Raw genomic sequence first — 20,975 nt, 5'->3', positions numbered from 1 at the left:
CACACACACACACACTATACAGGGATATACCACATTTAGCCCCAGCAGGTTTTTACCATGCAATACTGTTGATCCAGACATCTGGGGGTTGGTTTCCTAGACAAATAATTAAGCATAGTCCTGGACTAAAAAGCATCAACAGAGAATCTTCTTTGAAATAGCTTTTTAGTTCAGGACTAGGCTTAATTTGTGTCCTACTCGACTGTGGCTAAGGCATACAGTGAAACCATTTTGGCCAAATATTCTATTTCTTTAGAGTCAGGTCATTGAGGTAAAGTGGGATTGAGTCACTGTCAATAGACTCTAGAGACTGCATCTGAGTCAGAAGTCCATGACATTTTACGATAAGCCTTGAGGGCTCAAAAACACAAACTTCAAATGAACACTTGTAAAAAATAAAACAAAATACATACAAAACAAACACAACATCATCATCAGGGACCTGAAACATTTCCCAGGCACTTATGATGTTGAATACATACGGTATTCTACAATCTAACCTATAATACCGTTTATTACTGCTAGTAACACATAAAAACCCTTGAGAATACCTTTGTTCATAATTAAGCTACTGAACTAAGATCAGTAAACTATTGGTGAAACGTTCTGTACAGTACTTACAATAGGCACATGTACCTATAGACTCAGGCCAGACTCTCGCAGTAGCAAGCTAAACCAGACGTGGGTCAATTCAGTGACATAAACTGGTTCAAATACAGCAAAGCATTAATATTGTCTTCGCTCTCTTTGAACCTACCTATATGTCAGTAATGCCAGAATTTAACAAGACAGTCCTAACAGATCTCTTTGCATTAAATGACGGACAGAAAGCAAGCGACCACTGTTACTTCCTCGGAACTCCTGTCATTCAACCCCACCCCCCCCCAAAAAAAGTTTCCCAATGTGAAATTGAAAAAAAAAAAATGTAAAACCAAGTTGACAATGAGAATAAATGGGGATACGCTTCACTTTAGGCTGTATTATGCTGCAATTACATTTGTTATAAGCATGCATTGGCATTTTAATCCTCAAATAAGCTAAAAAAAATGGCCCCACGAAGCACAAAATAAATACGGGAACACCCCCCTCAGTTCTTAATTCATAGCTGCCTGTAATGGTTATGCACGCCTATGACACATTTTGAAGCATTTACGAAGGCTTTATGAATGCGCCGATGTGCTAACATTTTACTTTGAGCTTACACGTATAGTGCTTTATTACTCGTTATAAGCATACTATGAGGTTTATAATATGCAGGTACTATGGCATGACAATAAGACATTATAAGTGGGTCATAAATGCCTATAACAATTTTTTACAATGCATTATAACCACATCTTAATGCATTATACCCGTCAGCTTTAAGTAACTTGTTACCAAAACGTCTAATTGGGATGCTTCTTTTCATCTTTTCAACTCTCAGTGGTTGGAATTCCTCCCGTATTGCTCGTCTCCAATCTCTAATGACTGGCCTTTCATTCGAAGGTTGTCGTCGTGAACAATGGGGAAACTAGAAACCCCTGTTTTTCCTCTGATCTGCGTCCATCCCTGTTCTTCTGGCTGAAGGATTGTCAGTCACAATGGCCACCAGGTCGTCTTTTTGGCAGTCACCTGCTAGATATCATATGAATACGGTCCCTGCTACTTTAGAGATTTAAACACTTTTCCAGGCAATGTGAGATCTGATCCTCCCGAGCAGCGCGACTGCATAAAAACAACCCGGAATGCCACTGATATCACTGCCTGAGTAAGTTCTACAAAGGGCCTTTCCTGAAACACTAGCTAGTGTTGAATCCCTCGACAAGGCCTCTAACCTTCCTCAACCTATACACAACTAATTCAGGTTGTCTGAGCTTTGATTAGGAAAAGGAAACAACATTAGACAAACATCCAGCTAATCACTAAGTCACACAAAAGGACCCTGAGAAACTAAACAGAAATAGATAACCCTGGATTATTTGTATATCTTAGCCTGAATAATGGCTAGTTGTTCAGTCGTAAGTTATTTTATGTACAGTACTTGTATGTGTATTTTGAATATGATGTGTATCGGTTATATGACTCGCTAGTTTGTACATGCTGTTCCTTTTGCTAATAAAGCAGTGGATGACCTCACGGGAAAGGATTACATGATTTATACAGATTCCAAGCAAGATGTTTTTGTGGTGTAAAAGACTACAATCTTTTTCATTGACCGAACAGGTTGGCCTACGTCCATCATGTCCAATAAGGTGCCCTGCGTGTGGTCCCTGAAAGGGTGTATGCTCATGTCCAATGACCTTGGTCCTGTTGTCCCTTATCATTGACACACTTGATTGACACAGCACTTGAGTGAACAGTAGGCTTTTTTTTCTCTCTCTCTTATACAGTATGTGTATGCATACATGTGTGTGGATACTGGCATGCATGCATGCATTTGTGTGTTTGTGCATGTTTGTGTGTGTAGATATACATTTTTGTATGTGTGTGTGTGTGTGTGTATGTGTATGTGTGTGTGTGTGTGTGTGTTTCATGGATGTTTGTGTGTGTAGATATACATTTTTGTATGTCTGTGTGTGTGTGTGTGTGTGTGTGTGTGTGTGTGTGTGTGTGTGTTTCATGGATGTTTGTGTGTGTAGATAGGCCTATATGTGTGAGTGAGTTTTAAAGTCCTAGTCCTTTCCTATCTAGGTCAGAGTATATGCCTAGTGTGAGAGCTCCAGTGTTATGCAGATGGGCCTGGCCAGATAGAAGCTGGAGTCAGGTTGCCTGCTCCACAGACTACCAAGTTAGCCAGCACAGACCAGCCAGTCCACTGCTCTGACTTTGTTCCAGTAGATATATTGATACTGGGAACTGTTCCTATGTCAGGTCTAAAGAAATAATAATAATTCATACGATAATTTAAGTTTGAAAGGGGATATTTCTCATTAATATTTCATTATGCAAAATATTATGGAGGAAATAATTGAGCTTCTCCATATCAATGTGTCGAAAATAATAGAGGCGATGATGCAGGGTGATATGGCAATAGCTTTTTTCACATAAGAATTGGTTTGGATTTAGTGCTTTTGTAGTCTAGCTCGTTATATCTTCCCAGTCCTTGATCTCTGCGGAAAATGACCACTACTCAGCTGTGACCGACAGTCATTGATTGACTAGCAAATTGTCACAAATAATGGAATATTTTGCCAATAAATTACAAACAATTTAATGTTCAGATGTTATAATAGGTATAGGTATGGTTGATAAGCTAGGCTTTGGTAGTACAGGACAACAAAAATGACATGAAAGAATAGTAGTACCTTACTGTACTGTACGTGTTGAATGCCAAGTGGTGTTCATCAAAGCACCACAAGCCAGAGTTCGGTGTTGCAAGTGAGGAACGGATGAAAAAGAATTAGTTCAGTCGAAAGAGGAGCACAGAAAACGAAGCGCAATCCCCAGAGTTTTTTGTAGCCCTTTGCTACTTCAGGGTTAGTGAGAGAGCAGAGCAAAATGGCGCCTGACTGTTTTGGGCACACTGAAGACACAGTTGAACGTCCAGTAGTGTGGTTACGAGGCCACAGTTGACCATAATGGGTTTGTGTTATCTTGAAAGTGCACTATAGCCACAGAGTTTTACATAGGTTCGAACAAGTGGAACGGGAAGCAATAGGTTTCACACGATGCGGCACGGTTATGAAGGACCGTGAAGGCGGTAAGGGATGCGGTGGCTGCAAAGTCTTGCGGAAATGTTCGATTTAGGTCTGGGCTGAGTCTTGGTGGATTGATAGCAGTAGTTTTGGCATCGGGTGTGGATGATCAGACTTTGGTTTGCCGATCTGAATGGTTTGGCATTGTTGTAATTGCTCAGATGGTTGGTGTAGTCGGTTAAATAGTCACAGTATGGATGGACTGTGGCGGGGGGGGCGGGCGGGGTTTGGCTATGATGTTGCAGTGAGATTTTCGTAGCATTGGCGGTAATGGTTAAATGGTCACACCGCAGATGTGGCAGTGGGTTTGACGGTGTTGGGGCTGAGCACAAGGCTCTGTGCGATGTCTTCGCGGTTGATCTTGCACAGCGCCGTGCAGAGCGTGTCCAGGCTGGCGCAATCCTGGCTCGCCCAATCAGAGAGCAGTGCCCGCACTGGATGTTCCTGCTGCCGGAATGTGGCGATGCGCTCTTCCTGGTATCCCAGCAGCCCTGCCAGGCTGCACCAATCTCTGTCCTCCGTGTGGTCGTAGCCCTCCCCTGCTCCGCCCCTGTAGAGGAGTTTCTCCACCTCTTCTCGCGTGTGGAGGGGAAGGAGCAGACAAGGCTCCTCATCCACAGTGACCACTGCGGGGAGAAAGACGTTACATGAGCGTTAGTCTGAGGTTACATTTACGTTCATATCTGTTGAAGTAATGTTTAATAACACTGGTCAGTGAGGTCCAAATCCTTACTCGGGATCTGTGTGGACTTTTTTGTCAATCATACATTAATGTCAATGGGTCATCATTACATCATAGCTTTGACTTTGAATGTGGCTTTGTTGCCAGACGGAATCACTAAACAGAAATGCACATCAGCCAATAATATTGATTGACTACACTTATAGACAGTATATTGTAGTACTTTGTTCAGGCCAGCTGGAGTGCTCTTTCCTGACTGACCATTTCCTCTGCTACAGTTGCTTATAGTTCTTTGGAACTAGTTCTAGTTCTCTGAAGGTTTTCTAAGGTACCTGTAATCTCAAGAGAATCACGCGACTCCACAGACAAACCAGCCATCAGGTCTAGTCTCAGCCAAGTGTGTGTTTCAAAAGGTCAACATTCTTCCAAACTGGTTCTTCAGGGCTTGACTCCAAACCGCCAAGAGCTCATGCCGCTGGTGAACTAACTGTGGCCCCTAACAGAGGTGTGTTATTATTGTTGTTGATTTGCTACAGTAGGTTTGAGAGGTTGTGTTCAAAGTGGAGCTTACGAGGCCACCAGATGCCACTCTCCCCAAGGGAAATTCCTATCCTCTTGTCTTGCTGAGTGAAGGCCCTCAGGGTGTTAACAAACATGGCATCAAGAAAAGCTATTCCACACCAGCTTACTGTCCATCAAACCTATTTTTGGTAGTGTTCTGTTGAGTGGTATCACGGTTCAACCTAAATAGCTTAATTATGTACTTTGCTCCATTTCGAAAAACTGCCCTCAAAGCGCAAGCAGCCATCAAATACATGGTACCTCTATAGAGTTGCTTTGTTGTGTGGCACATGGTATAATTGACCTGAATGCTGACTTAAATGTGAATTCATGAATGGACCTTTTTATTATTTTTTTTTTGGGGGGGGGGGGCTTGTCTAGGTGTGCTATTGTGGATGTTGTACATTCACCTATATTTACATTACACTAGGTGTCGGGTGCACAGACCTGTAGTAAAGTTCCCGTCTGTACCTGTCTGTCCCTGGGTTGACTTGTCTCTACATACAGGTGTGTGTGTTAAAGTATGTGTGTACGTGCATACTGTACGCGGTGCGTGAGCTTCAAGTAAGGGGAAGCTAAAAAAAAGTCTACAACAATTTTTTTTTACCTTTATGGTAAAGTATTGCATGCATCTATTATGGCATTTGCAGACAAATGTAAGCTAGCCCACTATTCCTAATGTGAGGAGTAGATTGGATAGTCATAAGGCTAATAATATAACTGACTTACTGTTTGCAAAAAATACCAGAGCTCAGACCCAGCTAGAAGAGATATTTAAGGAGGATCCGGGAAAAATCGGAGAAAAAAATTGGTCTTTTATAAACACATTTCGTGCAATTCTACGACACTTTACTCTCTATGACTGGAGACAATAGCAGAATATTTAATACAACAAAAATGACAGGGTAGGCTACTCTGCTGACAAACTGAGCTAAATAAAAACAACCTTGTCTTGAATACAACCATCTAATTAAGGCATATGAAAAGGGGAGACACGTATTGTAGGCTATGACGTCCATCTAGCCTGGAGGAGGAAATTGTTATCCTAAAAAACTATCCTGGAGCACGGACTCACCCAATGATAAAGACAGCGAATGTGCTCACTCACCGGGGATATGGCCGATGCTCTCCGCTACAGTACCAATTAGCCCAAAGGCCGGCAGATGGCGATATTGAGTCGTTTCATCTTACCGTCCAAAGGGAATGTATACAGCCGGCTGGATATACAATCGTATCCCCCGTGGACCGGTTCGTAAATGAAACATTCCCTATTCAGGCTGCAAAATCATCAATTTCCTCCCTAACTCTATTCAATCGCAAGAAGGCAGAAGAAAGAAAACTGGAAAAATATGCATACTTTCTCCATTTTCCCCCGCCATGCTAGAGTAGCTAAAGCTAGTCCAGGATGTTGCGTATTGTGTTCAGCCAATCAGGTTGCAGCAGTCTTTTATTTTGAATCATTTAGACCCTGGGTGAAAAAACAGACTGCAGCAACCTGATTTGCTGAACGTGATACACAACATCTGGGATTAGCATGGTGGTGGAAAATGGTTTTTCATAAAGAAAGTATGTATATTTTCAATTTTTTTCTGCCTTCTCGAGATTAAATAGAGTTAAGGAGGAAATTAGCGCCTTTGCAGCCTTCAATGGAGAATGTTTTATGTACCCACTGGTCCACGGGGGACACAAGTGTGTAGCGGCTAAGTAAGACAGTAAGATTAAATTACTCAATATCGGCATATGCCCGCCATTGGCTAAGTGCTGTTTGCTCAATAGCCTATTGGGAGTTGACAATTGTGATAGCTTAACTAAAGACAGGTTAGAGTTTTTTCTTTGCCTCCTCTGTTTTTCCAACGATTGTATTTAGAAATATTGAGATATGCCTAGGCCTATTTTAGATGCTTTTCACTGACAGCCGCAAATCAACAATCAGCTATTTGACATGCTGCGCGCTGCCAAAATTGCACGCTTCCCGACTGTAGGTTATGCCCCGGCCTTGTGACTGAAAACAATCCACGCTTTAAAAAAAGAGAAGCTAGTATTTTGAAGGATTTAATTTCTTTTTGTATAGACAGTGGTAATTACATAATTTTGGCAAGTTTAATTCAATTTACTTCAAAGGAAGCTTAGCTTTACTTATTGGACGCGCCGCCTATGTGAGTGTGCGTGTGAGTGGTGTGTGTGTGCGTGCTCATGCATCTGTGCTCGCCTGTGTGAGTGTATCTCTGTGCAGGCCTACCTGTCTGTGCCTGAGTCTGCCCCTGGCCTTGCTGCTCCTGTAGGCTTTGGCTATCTACCGATATGCCACTGTCGCTGTGCAGCTTCTCCCCCTCTGGCGATGGAGTCTGGTTCTGATTTGCTGTGCAGTTGTTGGCGCCCTGCTTGTTCTGCTTACAGCTGTTCCACCTGGACAGAGATTTTTTTTAAAGTACTCATTATAAAAAATGGATTAATAAATGACTTAAATGGACTTGGCCCTGATGAAGGTCAGGGCCCGTATTCATAAAGCGTATCAAAGTATATATACTATATCAGCACTCCTACTCTGAGGCGCTTTATGAATACCGGCCATGACCCTTGCAGCTTCACAGAGACGAAGGTCTAATGACTGAAAAGTTAGTTAAAAAACATTTGATAAATTCAAGAATACCAGTGTTCAGTTTTCTTGTATGGTGTTGTATAGTTTAGTTTATTAAGATACAGTGAGGGAAAAAAGTATTTGATCCCCTGCTGATTTTGTACGTTTGCCCACTGACTAAGAAATGATCAGTCTATAATTTTAATGGTAGGTTTATTTGAGCGGTGAGAGACAGAATAACAACAAAAAAATCCAGAAAAACGCATGTCAAAAATGTTATAAATTGATTTGCATTTTAATGAGGGAAATAAGTATTTGACCCCTCTGCAAAACACGACTTAGTACTTGGTGGCAAAACCCTTGTTGGCAATCACAGAGGTCAGACGTTTCTTGTAGTTGGCCACCAAGTTTGCACACATCTCAGGAGGGATTTTGTCCCACTCCTCAGATCTTCTCCAAGTCATTAAGGTTTCGAGGCTGACGTTTGGCAACTCGAACCTTCAGCTCCCTCCACATTTTCTATGGGATTAAGGTCTGGAGACTGGCTAGGCCACTCCAGGACCTTAATGTGCTTCTTCTTGAGCCACTCCTTTGTTGCCTTGGCCGTGTGTTTTGGGTCATTGTCATGCTGGAATACCCATCCACGACCCATTTTCAATGCCTTGGCTGAGGGAAGGAGGTTCTCACCCAAGATTTGACGGTACATGGCCCCGTCCATCGTCCCTTTGATGCGGTGAAGTTGTCCTGTCCCCTTAGCAGAAAAACACCCCCAAAGCATAATGTTTCCACCTCCATGTTTGATGGTGGGGATGGTGTTCTTGGCAGCATTCCTCCTCCAAACACGGCGAGTTGAGTTGATGCCAAAGAGCTCCATTTTGGTCTCATCTGACCACAACACTTTCACCCAGTTGTCCTCTGAATCATTCAGATGTTCATTGGCAAACTTCAGACGGGCATGTATATGTGCTTTCTTGAGCAGGGGGACCTTGCGGGCGCTGCAGGATTTCAGTCCTTCACGGCGTAGTGTGTTACCAATTGTTTTCTTGGTGACTATGGTCCCAGCTGCCTTGAGATCATTGACAAGATTCTCCCGTGTAGTTCTGGGCTGATTCCTCACCGTTCTCATGATCATTGCCACTCCACGAGGTGAGATCTTGCATGGAGCCCCAGGCCGAGGTAGATTGACAGTTCTTTTGTGTTTCTTCCATTTGCGAATAATCGCACCAACTGTTGTCACCTTCTCAACAAGCTGCTTAGCGATGGTCTTGTAGCCCATTCCAGCCTTGTGTAGGTCTACAATCTTGTCCCTAACATCCTAGGAGAGCTCTTTGGTCTTGACAATGGTGGAGAGTTTGGAATCTGATTGATTGATTGCTTCTGTGGGCAGGTGTCTTTTACACAGGTAACAAACTGAGATTAGGAGCACTCCCTTTAAGAGTGTGCTCCTAATCTCAGCTCGTTACCTGTATAAAAGACACATGGGAGCCAGAAATCTTTCTGATTGAGAAGGGGTCAAATACTTATTTCCCTCATTAACATGCAAATCAATTTATAACATTTTTGACATGTGTTTTTCTGGATTTTTTTGTTGTTATTCTGTCTCTCACTGTTCAAATAAACCTACCATTAAAATTATAGACTGATCATTTCTTTGTCAGTGGGCAAACGTACAAAATCAGCAGGGAATCAAATACTTTTTTCCCTCACTGTACCCATTGGTACATCAGGACTAATATTACAACTAAGCAATAGTAATAACACGTTTTACAAAAGTAATAGTGGGTTATTTTAAAACATGCAGAGGAAATTTGGAGAGCCAAGAGCGACTCTATTGGGTTAAATGACTAATTTACCATGATAATCCCACCCACCATTAGTGCCCGCCTGAAGACACGCTCACTTCCTCCCCATCACTTTCAATTAACAACATACATGAACAGGTAGAATGTTGAATCCTTTGGCAGAGGATAGAACCCCAACCCAATTTTCTCTTGCTGGCACTAACTCTCAATAGTCACTTCATTTTCTACACAGTCCACTGCCATTCCCACATGCTCCCTTAGCTACGGAACGCCGTGTGGGTCTTTGCGTGTCAAAAAAGATACACGTCAAATAACACAATTCTATTATATAATGTTGTGTGTGCTGAATTTGCATGTGCAAACCAAGTGCAACCACTACTATCAGTAGCACTGTCAAAGCTGTACAAAAAAGTCTGCAAACAAGCAAACACTGGCCACGAACGATGTGTTTACAATACCACGTTGGTAATAAGGCATTATTTGTTTGACCGCTACTTCTGGGGTAGCTAGCTAGCTTTAGCTTGGTACCTGAAAACAATGACCAGTATAAACTGAAGTCCTTTTCATTATTCTTAGCAATGATTTAGCAATCCTAGTGAGTAAGTATTAGCTAGATAGCCACTTGTTGTTCGCTTATTGAAATTGAACTTCAGTTCATGAAAATAAATAGCTAGCCAACTACTTAACCCTGTTGCCCAAAGCTAACGTTATAAGCAGCCAGCTAGCTTCATCTAGTGAGGCTCGACGGGACCGGGTTATGTGTTGTGAAGTTAGCCACAATAAGGATTATGCACAATAGTGGAATTTGCGGTTTGCCTTCAAAATAAAAGTACCTATTTGAAAGTGATGCAGAAGGTTACAATTGGTGGAATCATGACATATTTAGACTAGATAACGTTAAACAATGTTGGAATGTGAAGCAATGAAATGTGGTATCAGTCTACTCGGTGACACCCACAGAACACAACTGCGCAGAGTTTACACAAATATTAGCGTTGTAGCTCTTATCGCGGAACTGTGACTGTGTGAATTCACCTCCCCAGTCAGCCTATTGTGTGTATTGATGTTCATATTACACTGTACAGCTTTACCTAAGGATTGGGGATCAATGAAATTGGGTATCAGTCTACTCAATACCCAAGATATTTTTTCCCAATGCCCTCCTCAGAGTTATCAGACTCCAAAACATCCACGCAGTATTGTTTTTCCTCTGGAATAATGTTCAATAGGTTGACAATAAATGTGGCTCAATTAGGTTGTTTCAGAGTCCCACAATAAGAGCTACGACGCTAATGTTCTCTGGGTGTCACTGAGTAGACTGATACCCCGTGTCATTGATCCACAATCCATAGGTAAGGCTGTACAGTGAAATAAGTGTGTCCCCAATGCAATTCTAAAGTATAATACATCCAGTGTGATTTCAACAGATTTTTGTCAAATTAACAAATTATTGTCTTTTGTTAATTTTATATTACAATATTACAACCTCGTTTATTATGATCTATTCAATTATGGCATAATTCTACTATTTGTTTTTATTTGCGTCACTGTCAATGGCATACTTTTATTTTGAAGGCTAACCGCAAAATCCAACGGTGTGGCTAATCCTTATTGTGGCTAGCTTCACATAGATGGATCCGACCACCATTAATCCAATAAGAACTGTTTTATAAATTAGGGTTATTTTAGATGATGATACCTAGCTATATAATTATCTTGCTAACTATAGCTTCTGAAACAGATTATGTCATTTTGCTATGTTTTTGGGGAAGAACATTGTTTGCATCCATCAGCTAGCTAACTTTTTTTTATATCCAGCATCATAGCATACATATCGATGAATCGTTGTAACATGAAATACGAGTGATAGTGTAATCAATGTGTAATAACTACGTAAAAAAATTATGAATGCGTAAAATGATTATGTGACGTGCAGTCATATTCAGGTCCTGATTGGTCAATCATTGGTCTTCCCTGTGGTCTTCCCTGTGGCTCAGTTGGTAGAGCATGGTGTTTGCAACGCCAGCAGTGTGTGCAACGCCAGAGAAACGCCAAAGAAAAAAAAATGCATGAAATGAAATGTATGTATTCACTACTATAAGTCGCTCTGGATAAGAGCGTCTGCTAAGTGACTAAAATGTTTAAAAAAATGTAATAAGCTTATTTGACACTATTTGACGTGTATCTTTTTTGACACGCAAAGACCCAAACGGCATTCCATACTATGCACCCTTATTTGATTAAACTACATTCAATCTAATCCTGTCATCTTCCATACCAATGTGTCTCCTGTTGTTCTGATTAGTCAACACCTGTCAGTTACACCAACACAACATTCATCCTAGACTCAACAAGCTTTGAAGTGGATCAAAATAAAAAAACACTTTGGAACTTTTGACCCTTTAGTTGCTGGCACATCATTTCTGTCTGCTATTTTAACCAGGTCTCTCTTGCCAACAAGATTTCATCTCAATAGCCACATTTCGATCCACAGTTTTTATGTGAGTAAAGTCATACAGAAAAAAAAAATCACAACAGCTGTAATGTTGGGCTCCTGAGTGGCGCAGTGGTCTAAGGCACTGCATCTCAGTGCTAGAGGTGTCACTACAGACCCTGGTTCGATTCCAGGCTGTATCACAACCAGCCGTGATTGGGAGTCCCATAGGGCGGTGCACAATTGGCCAAGCGTCGTCCGGGTTAGGGTTTGACCGGGGTAGGCCGTCATTGTAAATAAGAATTTGTTCTTAACTGACTTGCCTTGTTAAACAAAACATTTAAAAATAAATAATGTAATGTACAATTTGTTCGTTCGACATGGTGGGATCTTTTTGTGTGGGTAAAATGAATTGTGGGGGAAACTATTTATTGCGCAATTGTTGATAAGATAACCATCCTGTCGAGGTATTTTGTGTGGTCCTCACTGTGACTTGAAAACGCATGCACAGTTTATTAGGCTACAGATGATATAAGTTATAATGACCTTCCCAGGGTGGTGAAAGTCCATGGGGATGAGCTTGATACTCCTTTCCCGTAAATATTGAGGGTCTTAATTTGTATAGTGACATGATGATTGGTGCTTAGCTGCCAATTACAAATAAAAATGCTCTTGCTGTTATCCATCTCATCATATAACTTAACCTGTCCACTTTATCAGTGAACTGTTGTTTAGAGAGCATGTGCGAAAACCAGATTTGGCAAGTTATATAACATTCACATGAAAATATGTTGTAAATTGGATGGAAACCTAGCTATTGAGACTAATCTAGATAAATAAAGGTTACAAATTTTAAAAACTATGAAAGAAATGTCAATTTCACAGAGAAGTCAATAGTAACTGACCTATTGTGCGCCCTGTCTATATATGTCCATAGTCTGCTTTTCATGCTCATGGGGCGGAAGTGGGTCAAAGTGACACCCTTTGATGGGGTATCTGAATATTTCATAGCCCCCCTTCTGCCCCCGGTGCCGACTGCAGCAAGCATCGATGCTCGCCCAACCGTGTTCTGGTCTGTTTGTTTTGAAGCCCCTTTCTTGAGCTGAAAGCGCGTCAGATCATCACACTAAAGCTAGCAGTGCCGTGTAGAGAGTGTAGAGTTGGAAAAATAGGCATTTAATATTATGCAGGGGTCAGTGGGTGTAAAAGGTTTAAAAGGATAGCAACTCAAATGTAGCACAAAATAGGCCGTTTTCTCTGAACAGACGTTGGGGATCCCCAGGCTGAATGTCAGGGGCTTGTGCCATCACCCAGAAAAGTGGCAGATTACTTCATGAAATATGACTCATGAATACCTCATGTCTTGAAAATCTCATATATCGAACATTTCATCCTGTAGATTGGTTCCCTTAAATATTACAATACAACACCATTCCTCATTGAAGTCCCATCCCATCTGCTCTTCTTCCTCACCTCTTAAAGATGATGAAGGCTACGAGGCCCACCACAACGGCTGCCAAGATGGAGCAGTAAATGGGGATGAGGTTCTTGTTCAGCTCGTCACCTATGAACTTGATTGTACTGGTAGTGGTGGTGGTGGTGGCGGTCTCCGTGGGGCCGTATGGGAAAAGGTTGTCATCGTCAGTGAACGAGGGCAGGGACGAGCCCCCAGAGGGAGGGGGCGAGATGGAGGAGAAGAGCGGCGGGTTCGGATCTGCAGGAGAAGAAAAGAAGAAGATGGTGGTGAGAATAAAAAGTGGGAGAGGAATGGAGTGAATGTAATTGACTGTTGTGTATTCATGTACAGTAAATATACAGTAAATATATATGAACCGTGAACATATCTGATGTGATACTAGATAGAGGCATACAAATCTGTTATAGAATTTCATGAGAGATGGCGCCGGAGGAGATCAAATCAAATCAAAATGTATTTGTCACATGCGCCGAATACAACAGGTGTAATGCTTACTTATAAGCCCTTAACCAACAATGCAGTTTTAAGAAAATACCTAAAAAGTAAGAGATTAAAATAACAAATAATTAAAGTGCAGCAGAAAAAATGACAGTAGCGGGGCTATATACAGGGGGTACCGGTACAGAGTCAATGTGCGGGGGCACCGGTGTTGAGGTAATTGAGGTAATATGTACAAGTAGGTAGAGTTATTAAAGTGATTTTGTATAGATAATAACAGAGAGTAGAAAGGGGGGGGGGGGGCAATGCAAATAGTCTGGGGAGCCATTTGATTAGATGTTCAGGAGTCTTATGGTTTGGGGGTAGCAGCTGTTTAGAAACCTCTTAGACCTAGACTTGGCGCTCCGTTACCGCTTGCCATGCGGTAGCAGAGAGAACAGTCTATGACTAGGTTGGCTGGAGACTTTGACAAGTTTAAGGCTTTCCTCTGACACCGCCTGGTATAGAGGTCCTGGGTGGCAGGAAGCTTGTCCCCGGTGATGTACTGGGCCATACGCACTACCCTCTACCATACCAGGCAGTGATGCAACCCATCAGGATGCTCTTGATGGTGCAGCTGTAAAACCTATTGAGGATCTGAGGACCCATGCCAAATCTTTTCAGTCTCCTGAGGGGGAATAGGTTTTGTAGTGCCCTCTTCACGACTGTCTTGGTGTGCTTGGACCACGTTAGTTTGTTGGTGATGTGGATGCCAAGGAACTTGAAGCTCTCAACCTGCTCCACTACAGCCCAGTTGATGAGAATGGGGGCATGCTTTGGCCTCCTTTTCCTGTAGTCCACAATCATCTCCTCTGTCTTGATCACGTTGAGGGAGAGGTTGTTGTCCTTGCACCACATGGTCAGTTCTCTGACCTCCTCCCTATAGGCTGTCTCTTCATTGTCGGAGATCAGTGCCACTGTTGTGTCATCGGCAAACTAAATGATGGTGTTGGAGTGCAGTCATGAGTGAACAGGGAGTACAGGAGGGGACTGAGCATGCACGCCTGAGGGCCCCCGTGTTGAGAATCAGCGTGGCGGATGTGTTGTTACCTACCCTTTCCACCTGGGGGTGGCCCGTCAGGAAGTCCAGGATCCAGTTGCAGAGGGAGGTGTTAAGTCCCAGGGTCCTAAGCTTAGTGATGAGCTTTGAGGGAACTATGGTGTTGAACGCTGAGCTGTAGTCAATGAATAGCATTTTCACATAAGTGTTCCTTTTGTCCAGGTGTGAAAGGGCAGTGTGGAGTGCAATAGAGATTGCATCATCTGTGGATCTGTTGGGGCGGTATGCAAATTGGAGTGGGTAAAGGGTTTCTGGGATAATGGTGTTGATGTAAGCCATGACCAGCCTTTCAAAGCATTTCATGGCTACAGACGTGAGTGCTACGGGTCGGTAGTCATTTAGGCAGGTTACCTTAGTGTTCTTGGGCACAGCGAGTATGGTGGTCTGCTTGAAACATGTTGGTATTACAGACTCAGACAGGGAGATGTTTGAAAATGTCAGTGAAGACACTTGCCAGTTGGTCAGCGCATGGTCGGAGTACAAGTCCTGGTAATCCATCTGGCCCTGTGGCCTTGTCAATGTTGACCTGTTTAAAGGTCTTACTCACATATGCTGCGGAGAGCATGATCACACAGTCATCCGGAACAGCTGATGCTCTCATCCATGTTTCAGTGTTACTTGCCTCGAAGACAGCATAAACGTTATTTAGCTCGTCTGGTAAGCTTGTGTCACTGGGCAGCTCTCGGCTGTGCTTCCCTTTGTAGTCTGTAATAGTTTGCAAGCCCTGCCACATCTGACGAGTGTCGGAGCCGGTGTAGTACGATTTGATCTTAGTCCTGTATTGACGCTAGGGAATTTTTCTGGAAATTTTCAATGAGAAGTTAAGCCCTGGAATTTGGGGAATTTTGCTTAAATTCATCCAAAAAGTTAGCTCATAACAGTGAACCTTTTTTGTGGGATACACATAAGGCAATTCTAGGTCTTGTGGCATATTTCAATTAAACTATACCCAATTCAATGGAATTGCAAGCGTCTGATCTGCATGCACAGTGCATTCTTCCATCACATGTGCAGTGCACTCTTCCATCACATGCACATTTGATTCTCAAGATCTTGCACACTAATGAGATGCTATTGAGCCCACACTACTACACTGTCTGAGCCAAGGCCTACATGCTTTCTGGCTTTGATTACAATATTGGGTTTAGATTACAATATTGGGTGAATATATTTTACATGACATACATAGTAGCATTCAACAAAGTGTGTTTAAATAATTTCTAACTTGTTCACAATTTCTGCTAGTTAGTTTTTACTACCATATGGGTTTTAGCTTGCTTAAGCCTGCTAACTGAGGAGTGTTAATTCACCTCTTTCCATACATGTTTCATTTTAAAACATTTATCTTACAAAGGACTTGTTTAATCTAACTGCTTAACTATTTATCTGTACATGGAATTGTATTTGGGTTTTTTTACTCATTTTTTCTAATCTTTACAGGAAAATGCCACGGGCACTCTGATGTGTGGAGGCATTTCACTGCAGCTAATGTAGAAGGAAAAGCTGTGTACATTTCCAAATACTGTGATGTGTGGAGACATTTCACTGCAGCTAATGTAGAAGGAAAAGCTGTGTACATTTGCAAATACTGTGCCAAATCATATGTGAAGAATGCAACAAAGATGCAGAATCATCTGGCAAAGTGCATTAAGTTCCCTCAGCGCTCACAATTAGCAACCTCTGACAAAAGTCCCTCTACTTCTATTCGAGGTGAAAATGATGAATAAGACACCTTTTCGATAGCAACAGTTCACCCCTCCTCCTGGAATCACAATATTTTTTGACTCAATGGAGGAACGTAGTCAGAGAAATGCTGATGTTCAAGCTGTGCACGTAACTGGTTCACCTCTGATGCTCACAGGCATGTGTATTGGAAGAGATTTCTGAATGTTCTTCGCCCAGAATACACCCCTCCAACCAGACATGCTTTATCTATTAATTTGCTGGATGCAGAGTTCAACAGAGTTCAAGTGAAGGTCAAGCAAATCATAGAGAAAGCAAACTATTGCAATCATCTCTGATAGGTGGTTGAATGTTTGTGGGCAAGGAATAATAAACTACATCCTCTCCACCCCTCAACCAGTATTCTACAAGAGCACAGACACAAGGGACAACAGACACATCGGTCTCTACATTACAGATGAGCTGAAGGCAGTCATCAATGACCTTGCACCACAGAAGGTATTTGCACCGGTGACAGAAAATGCTGCAAACATGAAGGCTGCTTGGTCTAAAGTGGAGGAGTCCTACTCTCACATCACACCCATTGACTGTGCTGCTCATGCATTGAATCTGCTCCTCAAGAACATCATGGCACTGAAAACAATGGATACACTACAAGAGAGCCAAGGAAATGGTTAGGTATGTGAAGGGTCATCAAGTTGTAGCAGCAATCTACCTCACCAAGCAAAGTGAGAAGAATAAGAGCACCACATTGAAGCTGCCCACCCAAAACCCATTCGGGTGGTGTTGTCATCATGTTTGACAGTCTCTTGGAGGGGAAGGAGTCTCTCCAGGAAATGGCCATGTCACAGTCTGCTGATATGGACAGCCCCATCAAGAAGATCCTCCTGAATGATGTATTTTGGGAGAGAGTGGTAAGCAGCCTGAAACTCCTGAAACCTATAACAGTAGCCATTGCACAGATTGAGGGAGACAATGCCATCCTGTCTGATGTTCAGACTCTGCTTGCAGATGTAAGAGAAGAAATCCGTACTGCCCTGCCCACTTCACTGTTGCTCCAAGCAGAGGAAACTGCAGTTCTGAAATACATCAAAAAGCGTGAACACTTCTGCCTGAAGCCCATACACGCCGAAGCGTACATGTTGGACCCCAAGTATGCTGGCAAGAGCATCCTGTCTGGTGCAGAGATCAACAAGGCCTATGGTGTCATCACTACCTTATCTCGCCGCCTTGGCCTGGATGAGGGCAAGGTTCTTGGCAGTCTGGCGATGTACACTTCCAAGCAAGGGCTTTGGGATGGAGATGCAATATGGCAGTCGTGCCAACATATCTCATCAGCTACCTGGTGGAAGGGACTTTGTTGATCTGAGGCTCTTTCTCCTGTTGCCTCCATCATCCTCCAAATCCCACCAACATCAGCCGCCTCAGAGGGCAACTGGTCCTTGTTTGGGAACACACACACCAAAGCAAGCAACAGGCTGACCAATACAAGGGTTGAAAAATTGGTGGCCATCTGGGCAAATTTGAGGCTTTTTGAGCCTGACAACGAGCCATCCTCAACAAAGTTGGAAAGTGACAGTGAAGATGAGGCCTCAGAGTGATGTTCAAGAGGTGGACATTGAGGAGGTCCAGGGAGAAGATATGGGAGCCTGAGAGGAAGACAACCAACGCTTTAGTTTCTAGACTATAATTTTACAGATGTATGTTGAAAACATTTTTGGGAGATGTGATGGATCATTGGGGAACATTCAATATTCCCTTTCTTTTGTTGTTCAGTGAAATAATCCCATGTGAAGGGTCAACTCATTTAATTAAAGTTAAATTCGTAACTAAATAGTTGTTTTTATTTCTATTGGAAGGATTTCATAATTTGCAATTATGTCTACTTATGATAAGGTAAAAGGTTTATATTTCTGTCTCCATATGATATGGTAAATATACTGCTCAAAAAAATAAAGGGAACACTTAAACAACACATCCTAGATCTGAATGAAAGAAATAATCTTATTAAATACTTTTTTCTTTACATAGTTGAATGTGCTGACAACAAAATCGCACAAAAATAATCAATGGAAATCCAATTTATCAACCCATGGAGGTCTGGATTTGGAGTCACACTCAAAATTAAAGTGGAAAACCACACTACAGGCTGATCCAACTTTGATGTAATGTCCTTAAAACAAGTCAAAATGAGGCTCAGTAGTGTGTGTGGCCTCCACGTGCCTGTATGACCTCCCTACAACGCCTGGGCATGCTCCTGATGAGGTGGCGGATGGTCTCCTGAGGGATCTCCTTCCAGACCTGGACTAAAGCATCCGCCAACTCCTGGACAGTCTGTGGTGCAACGTGGCGTTGGTGGATGGAGTGAGACATGATGTCCCAGATGTGCTCAATTTGATTCAGGTCTGGGGAACGGGCGGGCCAGTCCATAGCATCAATGCCTTCCTCTTGCAGGAACTGCTGACACACTCCAGCCACATGAGGTCTAGCATTGTCTTGCATTAGGAGGAACCCAGGGCCAACCGCACCAGCATATGGTCTCACAAGGGGTCTGAGGATCTCATCTCGGTACCTAATGGCAGTCAGGCTACCTCTGGCGAGCACATGGAGGGCTGTGCGGCCCCCCAAAGAAATGCCACCCCACACCATGACTGACCCACCGCCAAACCGGTCATACTGGAGGATGTTGCAGGCAGCAGAACGTTCTCCACGGCGTCTCCAGACTCTGTCACATCTGTCACGTGCTCAGTGTGAACCTGCTTTAATCTGTGAAGAGCACAGGGCGCCAGTGGCGAATTTGCCAATCTTGGTGTTCTCTGGCAAATGCCAAACGTCCTGCACGGTGTTGGGCTGTAAGCACAACCCCCACCTGTGGACGTCGGGCCCTCATACCACCCTCATGGAGTCTGTTTCTGACTGTTTGAGCAGACATATGCACATTTGTGGCCTGCTGGAGGTCATTTTGCAGGGCTCTGGCAGTGCTTCTCCTGCTCCTCCTTGCACAAAGGCGGAGGTAGCGGTCCTGCTGCTGGGTTGTTGCCCTCCTACGGCCTCCTCCACGTCTCCTGATGTACTGGCCTGTCTCCTGGTAGCGCCTCCATGCTCTGGACACTACGCTGACAGACACAGCAAACCTTCTTGCCACAGCTCGCATTGATGTGCCATCCTGGATGAGCTGCACTACCTGAGCCACATGTGTGGGTTGTAGACTCCGTCTCATGCTACCACTAGAGTGAAAGCACCGCCAGCATTCAAAAGTGACCAAAACATCAGCCAGGAAGCATAGGAACTGAGAAGTGGTCTGTGGTCCCCATCTGCAGAACCACTCCTTTATTGGGGGTGTCTTGCTAATTGCCTATAATTTCCACCTGTTGTCTATTCCATTTGCACAACAGCATGTGAAATTTATTGTCAATCAGTGTTGCTTCCTAAGTGGACAGTTTGATTTCACAGAAGTGTGATTGACTTGGAGTTACATTGTGTTGTTTAAGTGTTCCCTTTATTTTTTTGAGCAGTGTATATCCAATGCAAAAAACAACTACATTTAAATGGCATTAATATTTATTTGCATATATTTCCTTTAATCCAAATATATCCCCATTAATTCCCATATATTCCTGTTAATTCCCACAAAAAGTTTTCACCTCTGAATATGCCCCAAAATGTGCAACCCTAATTGCCTGTTTGATGGTTCGTCGGAGTCCTGTTCCTTGAAAGCGGCAGCTCTACCCTTTAGCTCAGTGCGAATGTTGCCTATAATTTATGGCTTCTGGTTGGGGTATGTACGTACAGTCACTGTGGGGACGACGTCATCGATGCACTTATTGATGAAGCCAGCGACTGATGTGGTGTACTCCTCAATGCCATCGGAAGAATCCCGGAACATATTCCAGTCTGTGATAGCAAAACATTCCTGTAGTTTAGCATCTGCTTCATCAGACCACTTTTTTATAGACTGAGTCACTTGTGCTTCCTGCTTTAATTTTTCTTGTAAGCAGGAATCAGGAGGATAGAATTATGGTCAGATTTGCCAAATGGAGGGCGAGGGAGAGCTTTGCATGCGTCTCTGTGTGTGGAGTAAAGGTGGTCTAGAGTTTTATTTACATTTAACATGCTGATAGAAATTAGGTAAAACTGATTTGTTTCCCTGCATTAAAGTCCCCAGCCACTAGGAGCGCCGACCTGTGGATGAGAGTTTTCCTGTTTGCTTATGGCGGTGTACAGCTCATTGAGTGCGGTTTTAGTGCCAGCATCAGTCTGTGGTGGGATGTAGACAGCTACGAAAAATACAGATGAAAACTATCTAGGTAGATAGTGTGGTCTACAGCTTATCATGAGATACTCTACCTCAGGCGAGCAAAACCTCAATACTTCCTTAGACACCATGTGTGCACCAGCTGTTGTTTACAAATATACATAGGCCACCGCCCCTTGTCTTACCAGAGGCTGCTGTTCTATCCTGCCGATAGAGAGTATAACCTGCCAGCTGTATGTTATTAATGTCATCGTTCAGCCACGACTCGGTGAAACATAAGATATTACAGTTT

The 20,975-nt window shown here is 43.0% G+C and overlaps 1 protein-coding gene across 1 annotated transcript in view; it reads right to left on the bottom strand.

Moving 5' to 3' along the window:
- Positions 1-3,165: 3,165 nt before the first annotated feature.
- ngfrb (nerve growth factor receptor b) overlaps positions 3,166-20,975 on the bottom strand; it is a 72,177-nt gene continuing 54,367 nt past the window's right edge. Inside the window, exons 4-6 of the mRNA XM_029712907.1 lie at positions 13,205-13,445; positions 7,157-7,323; positions 3,166-4,300 (exon numbers count right to left, since the gene is read on the bottom strand). Of these exons, the coding sequence (XP_029568767.1) occupies positions 3,957-4,300; positions 7,157-7,323; positions 13,205-13,445 (752 nt within the window). The 3' untranslated portion in view covers positions 3,166-3,956. The remainder of the gene's footprint in view (positions 4,301-7,156; positions 7,324-13,204; positions 13,446-20,975) is intronic.

The sequence above is a fragment of the Salmo trutta genome, chromosome 2, assembly GCF_901001165.1.
Source record: "Salmo trutta chromosome 2, fSalTru1.1, whole genome shotgun sequence".
NCBI classification, from domain to species: Eukaryota; Metazoa; Chordata; class Actinopteri; order Salmoniformes; family Salmonidae; genus Salmo; species Salmo trutta.
The sequence above is the reverse complement of the archived record's forward strand: the minus strand, read 5'-3'. Positions and strand labels throughout refer to the sequence as shown.